Raw genomic sequence first — 7445 nt, 5'->3', positions numbered from 1 at the left:
CTTTTTTTTTTCTTTAAAAGACACAAATGTTATCATTTTCATTGCAACACTTTCAATGAGTTTGAAAATAGAATAAAATTTGTGATTTAAAACAGTGTGCAACAGATTGGAATAGAATAATAGAATAACTCACCTTCTCTTTATTCTCCGAGTTCTCTTTCTCTCTCTGCTGCTGTCAAATCAGCCTGAAGAATATCCTGGCACTGCTCAGGGAGTAGAATAGCAACTCGTACTCCTACGAAATAAAGAAAAGTCGTTATCTTAACTCACTCAATCCTGGAGATAATATTTGCTCCTTTTCAAAATGGGTTAAAATGTATTAAAAATGAGCATGTGCATAGATAGTTTTATTCAACTACCATTAACATGCAAAAACTAAAATCATTAACTTTGATACTACGCCTATAATTTGTCTCATAAAAATGTAATAAATAGGCATGGAGTAAAAGTAACCCCGGTAAAACTATGGATATAGTCGGTGTTAGAGTTAATGAAGATAAAGATCTGAAAAAGGTGTGTACGAAACGGTGCCAGACAAAGAAGAAAGAAAAATACAAGAAAAAAAAAAATTCCAAAATAATCAGGCTGCCTGTATTGGGGGAGGCTGATTTTTTGGGATGTTTTTTTTTTCTTTTCTTGTACTTTCTTTCTCCTTTGTCTGGCTCTGTTTCAAACACACCTTTTCAGAATTTTATCTTCGTCCGTTACCTGCTCCACAATTTATCTTAATGAAGGCAATGAGTAATTCGTAAACTTCAGCTTATGACGTAATTAGAGAAGGGTTCTTTTTCTGGGGTCATATTTTTTGTTTTTGTTTTTGAATTTTTAAAAATAATTTTTTCCTTCTTTCTTCTTCTTCTTCTTTTTTTTTTTTACATTTTTTCTTTCGACAATATGGCAGATCCCCTCTCGACTCCCAGATCATCTTACTGAAAATATTTTAAAAGATGATAAAAATTGATGAATTAACATTCCTGACATCTCCAACATTCATGTGACCCATCAACTTAATCTGATATTACTTGATGAAAAAAAATGTTTAAATCCCAGATTAAAGTGTTAAAATAATCAGAAATATAAAATTAAAGTCTTTTTAAGTATAAAAAAACAAACAACCCCCCCCCCCCCAAAAAAAAAACAAAAAAAAACAAAACAAAACAACAAAAAAACAACAAAAAAACAAAACCAAAGAAACAAAACAAAACAAACAAAAAAAATCATTCTACTCGATGAAGGCATATTTATTTTAACACAAACTTTATCCCTTAATGGTTAACTGCCATACTCTGGACAGACACGTATTTTAAAAATTGGCCAGATAACTCGTCCTTCAAATATCGATCATTTTTAAAACTGTCAAACCTGGGGCCTCACCCGATCGATTTAAATGACCCCTCATCTTGGCAAAAACTCTTAAACCTGGGACCTCCAGGTTTGAGAGATTTTTCCAAGATGAGAGTCATTTCTGGCCAAATTTTTTAATATTGTGCATTTCCAGAGTACAGCAATGAACTGGTGAATTCAATATCGAATTTTAAATATGAGGTTCACCCGACTTAACTCACTCAATCCTAGAGATTTTTGCTACTTTTCGAAATTGAAAAAAAACAACGTATTAATAAATGAGCACGTACATAGATAGTTTTATTCAACTATCATTAACATGCAAAAACTAAAACATTAGCTTTGATACTACGCCTATAATTTGTCTCATAAATATGAAATAAATAGGCATGGAGTAAAAGTAACCAGGGTAAACTACGGATATAGTCGGTGTTAGGGTTAAGTGAGTTAACACTATTTTGAGATGATTGGTCCCCAATCAATATATCAGTACTTACCATCAAGTATTGGTCAAGACGTTTTGAGCGTGAGTGACACAGTCTGTTGCAGTTTTTCATCTGATCTTCCTGATCCAGGTTTGGTGACCTGCTCCTGTGATATAACGAAAACATGGAAACACGAATTATGGAAAAACATGGAACAGTCTGAAATTTAAAACTAAACAATGCTTAAGATATTTAAAAATTTAAAAAGGCTAGGGCTATTAGTCAGTACTGACCAATGGGCGCCAGTGCCTGTTCGTCAGTACTGATCAACATGCGCTGCCACCTATTGATCAGAACTGACTAACAGGTCAGGAACTCATTTTACACCTGATTACTAGCCATTTAAAAATTGAGCTTTATATAGCGCAACATCCACTAAATGAGCTCAAAGCGTTTTACAAGGGGTCCCTGGTCAACAGCAACATTTAACATGTAGGACGGGACATGCCGCCTGTTAAGCGATATTACAATTTTTCGGACAAAGACACCGCTGTTAACGGCCAGGTACTCATTTTACCCCTGAGTACGGTGAGAGAATGTGAGTAAAGAGAATTTTCCAAGGACTCAACTATGCTTCGAGCGAGGCTCAAACCCAGGACCTTCCAGTCCGAAAGCGAGTGTCTTACCACAAGACAACATAGCCGCACACTAAAATAAAACAAAAATTCAACTTTTCTTGTCATTTTATCTTTAAATCAAGTTTCTGACACAAGGCTTAAACGGAAATAAAACCCGTTTTGAGATGACAGGTCACATATGATCTGTTGAAATTGTGGTGTCATAGAGCATCGGAAGTTACCTTGTCCTTGATGAACTTGTCTTTGACAGCCTGGAACCAATGGAGGGAATCAAACTCATGATACTGGTCCAACAGTTTGAGGATGTAGGCCACGCCTGGAATCATTAAAAGCAGGGGGGGGGGGGGCGGAATGATAAAAAATAAAAAACATGAGCTATTATATAAAGGGCAACATGCTCTTGTCGTGTTCAAAGTGATTTACAAGAGGTCCCAATCAAAAAGCAAGTCAGCATGTAGGGTGAGAAATGATACCTGCAAGGCAATGTTACAATAGGTTTATTTTTGGTTTTTGTTTTGTTTTTTTTTTTGGGGGGGGGGGGGGGGGGGGGGGGAATGACACGCTAGTTCCATTCTCGTAATTGTTTTACACCTGAGTCAATTAAAAGAATATGAGTACAGAATTATATCCAAGGACTCATTTTTACACCACCCAGAACGAGACTCAAACCAGGGACATACTGGTACGAAGTTGAGTGTCATACCACATGACCACAAACCAGGATAACCAGGATATATGAACATATCCTTTCTTTTTAAGCTGTACAATAAGACATTACACTAAAAATCATATCTTCAAAAAAATAATGATATTTTTTTCTTTGGATAAATAAGAGTATCAAAAATATAACAAGATGATCCAACCATTGGCTGCAGTGACCAAAAAAAAAGTTTTTTTTAACTTCTCTTGTGGTAAAAATTATTCTAATTGTTTAGTTGCGAAAAGAAGAAGAAGAAAAGAGAAGAAGAAGAAGAAGAAGAAAGAAGAGAAGAAGAGAAGAAGAAGAAGAAGAAGAAGAAGAAAGAGAAGAAGAAGAAGAAGAACAAGAACAAGAACAAGAACAAGAACAAGAAGAACAAGAAGAACAAGATGAAGAACAAGAAGAAGAAGAACAAGAAGAAGAAAAGAAAGAAGAACAAGAAGAAGAAGAAGAAGAAGAAGAAGAAGAAGAAGAGAAGAAGAAGAAGAAGAAGAAAAGAAGAAGAGAAGAAGAAGAAGAAAGAAGAAGAAGAAGAAAGAGAAGAAGAAGAAGAAGAAAGAAGAAGAAGAAGAAGAAGAAGAAGAAGAAGAAAAGAAGAACAAGAAGAAGCAAGAAGAAGAAGAAGAAGAAGAAGAAGAAGAAGAAGAAGAAGAAGAAGAAGAAGAAGAAGAAGAAGAAGAACAAGAACAAGAAGAAGAAGAAGAAGAAGAACAAGAAGAACAAGAACAAGAAGAACAAGAAGAAGAAGAACAAGAACAAGAAGAAGAAGAAGAAGAAGATGATGATGACGATGATGATGAAACTCATCACACTAACCCATAGCAAAGCCATCATCTGTAAAAGCAGCACCGACTTTGTTCTTCCTATTCATCTTCTCCTTGCATGAGATGGAATGTTCTACATAGTTGATGGTCTAAATTGAAAGGGAAAATCAATTCAAATATTGAACAGACCACCTGGTGGAAAGAGTTTATTTTTTTAACCCCCCCCCCCCCCTCCCCTCTCTCTATTTCTTTTGTTTTAAAATTCATTCACCAACCCTATGACGCTCAAGTTCTAGATTCCATTTTCGCCAAAGCAAAGTTCCTCTTTTTTCTGAAACTATCATTATAAAATTTAGTTAAATTTTCTGACACCATGTTAGAGTTATTCCCTCTTAAGCTCTCAGTGTACAACATCCTTGAGAACTAATATCTTCATTGTTGATTTTTAAAAGATAAAAAAAAATTGTGCTCAAACGAAAATGTGTACTAACAAAGAAAAAAAAAGAAGGTATTATTAACAACAACTCATCATTACCGTAATAATTACTATAATTGTCATAAAGTCAGTGAGTAAAGTTCTTGGAGATGTATAAATTTGTAATCAGTGTCAATAGGATTCAATAGTCGGATGTCACGTCCGCCTAGCAATGAGCAGCTTGGTTCTAAACAAAGAAAATCAGTACTTTTTATTCTTCATGCAGGCTAGTTTTCACATGTCATGTGATCAGAATGTATAAAAGTCAAAACATGATCAGATTTATAACGTTTTTCTCCTCTGGATACACTTTTATGCTCATCGGAGAAGTATTTCATGAGGGTGTCTGCCATTTTCCCGATAGTTTAGAACCAGTTGCTAAGTTACTATGCGTCATTACGAGGGAAGTGACATCACAACTGTTGAAGCCTATTTCAAGACATTAAAAACATGAAGTCACTATAGTATTAATCTATGAAGGATGGCTCTGTGTATTGTGATTTATTAACTTTTGTTTCCATGACTATATCATAATATTCACACATTTAGAAGCGTACTATATTTGAGCGATCACAATCATTGAAATTTCCATACTGTGGACAATAAGGATTTATAATTATCATTATTATCATAATTATCTTCATCATCATCATCATCATCATCATCATCATCATCATCATCATCATCATCATCATCAGCCTCTTCATCATCACCATCATTATCATCATTTCTTCATAAGTCAATAACCTTTGACATTCAAAACATAGAATTCAAAACTCACAAGAGGTGGAAGGATAACAAAGAAGTTTTTCAAATGCATGTTTTTCGGATTGCGGAACTCTGGAGCAAAAATATCCACCAGCATCTATAACAAAAATAAAAAATAAAAAATACTTAGTAATTTAATAAGACATAGTTCTCCTTTGGCGTCTTACCTCCATATTTCAACAAGCTTACAACACTTAACAGTAACGTAACATTAGAAACTCAAACATACAAATAAAGATTAAGCAAAATACTTCCATAATGTTGCAGAAAGATTTTAAAATATTTCTGGAAGAAGTCTTAGTATTACTGCCTTTGACACGTTTTGGAAGGCAGTTCTGGAAAAATAGGTGGCAAATATTCCAGATAATGGTTACTGATTTTGCGAGTCATTTTTTGGCTTCACAAGAATGCAATTATCAGAATTTGATAGAAAGTTTCTCAGTAGGATGTAGAAATCAAGCATTTTGTTGATGTATCCAGGACAATCAAAGTGCAGTAATTTAAAGAGCTAAAGCAAAATCTTCAGAGAAAAAAAAAACAGTCCTCGAACTAATGTTTTGGTTCCAAATTTCTTTACACTCCAAAAGGGTTGGGACTACATCTAGGTCATGACTTCTAGGTCCCATTCTACTTATTTTTATAAAGTGTTAGGACATGGGCTTGAACCTGCAATCTTTGGATCTCAATCTCATTCTAGCATATTATGTGTGTGCTCTTATCTGCTACACCATCAATTAAGGTTATATCTTTTATTGAGGAGAAATGATAAAGATCTTAAGTTAAAAAAAAACAACTAAAATTTCTTATTTCTGATTTATATTAAGTAAAAAAAATTCACTGTTCAAAAACCAGATTGCGACGATGCGTCACAAATTACAGAAAAAAATCAAAACTAATATGAAAAAGAATGCATTACCTTAAAATACTCAGTTCCCTCGGCAAAGTTTTTGGCTAGATTGCTGATGACATTGTCGAGAATTCTGGAAATAAAAAGAAAAGCATTAAAAAACAATTAGCCTCAGTGAGAGCATCGCATATTAACTCATTCAATCCTAGAGATTTTTTCTACTTTTCAAAATTGGAAAAAATAACATATTAAAAATGAGTATGTATGTACATAGACAGTTTTATTCAACTTTCATTAACATGTAAAAACTAAAAACATTAGCTTTGATACTACACCTATAATTTGTCTCAGAAAAATGTAATAAATAGGCATGGGGTAAAAGTAACCCGGGTAAACTACGGATATATTCGGTGTTAGGGTTGAGTGAGTTAACATAGCGGCCAACTTTTCAGAGAGCTAAAAAGGGACACCTTTACTGTGCTAACATCATGACCCAAAATAGCAGTATGTTTGGACTATTATAAAATAGAATCTAGATTGAGATTGATTAATATTAAAGATTATTTTAATTACTCTCTATTTATCTGTTCCTTGTTTTTAATTTGCTTGTCAAAAAATAATGGGACCTGCAATGGCTATTTCCATTAATATAAACATATTTCCAAATTGTGACAGTTCTGATTTTATCAGGACAATTGACAGCTATGTCTAAAGTATACTGTTTAAAGTCTAGTGTTAATTTACAAATCATAACCAGCCTTAAATTGTCAGATTTAATTTGAAAAAAAAAATAAAAAAAATTAAAAAATCAATTGCCAAACACTTCACGGGGAAAAAAATGCCAATTACTATTGTCCACTTAACACTAATGAAACTAGGATACATTCTGACTCTATGAGTCTTATGGCTCTGAAAGGCGCTATTTCATCTTTTTTTTTCACTTTCAACCCTCTCCTTACAGCAAAATCGTCACATTTGTTACGACACAATATACGTTTTTCTTATTCAGATTTATTTTGCACATCACAATGATCTTTGTTTAATTAAAAAGAACATAAAGTTGTTTTGTAGAGAGATTGTTTGAGTTTAAAAAAGCAATTTTTCCTGCTGGATAAGCCTGCCTGCCATTCTGGGAAAATACAAAAAATGGTTGCTAAGGAGAGAGTTAAACACCAACTTTGCTGAGGCTTGAGTCTCTGGCGTCAGCTCATCCTCTTTGACGGAATCCTCAAAGCTGACGATGTCCTCCAGGTCTGGGATGAATCGAATAGCATTGCTGCAGCAGTGGAGGCCACCTGATCGGATCATGCGAATATAACCCATAGCATTGCCTGTAGAGTGAAAATAGAAACACATAACTTATAGATGATGTAGGTACTGTCATGGTAAAGTTATAAGTCTATTGTAATCATCATCATCATCATCATCATCATCATCATCATCATCATCATCATCATTATTATTATTATTATTATTATTATTAT

At 33.8% G+C, this 7445-nt stretch overlaps 1 protein-coding gene across 1 annotated transcript in view; it reads right to left on the bottom strand.

Moving 5' to 3' along the window:
• LOC144975957 (WASH complex subunit 4-like) overlaps positions 1-7445 on the bottom strand; it is a 104756-nt gene that overhangs the window by 18016 nt on the left and 79295 nt on the right. The window contains 2 exon segments of the mRNA XM_078920194.1: positions 2629-2723; positions 3924-4020. Coding sequence (XP_078776320.1) covers positions 2629-2723; positions 3924-4020 — 192 coding nt within the window.

Source organism: Berghia stephanieae, chromosome 6 (genome assembly GCF_034508935.2).
Source record: "Berghia stephanieae isolate SIO BIC M18660-M18661 chromosome 6, UCSD_Bste_1.3, whole genome shotgun sequence".
Classification (NCBI taxonomy): domain Eukaryota; kingdom Metazoa; phylum Mollusca; class Gastropoda; order Nudibranchia; family Aeolidiidae; genus Berghia; species Berghia stephanieae.
Note: the sequence above shows the minus strand (reverse complement) of the source record. Positions and strands in the feature narration are given on the sequence as shown.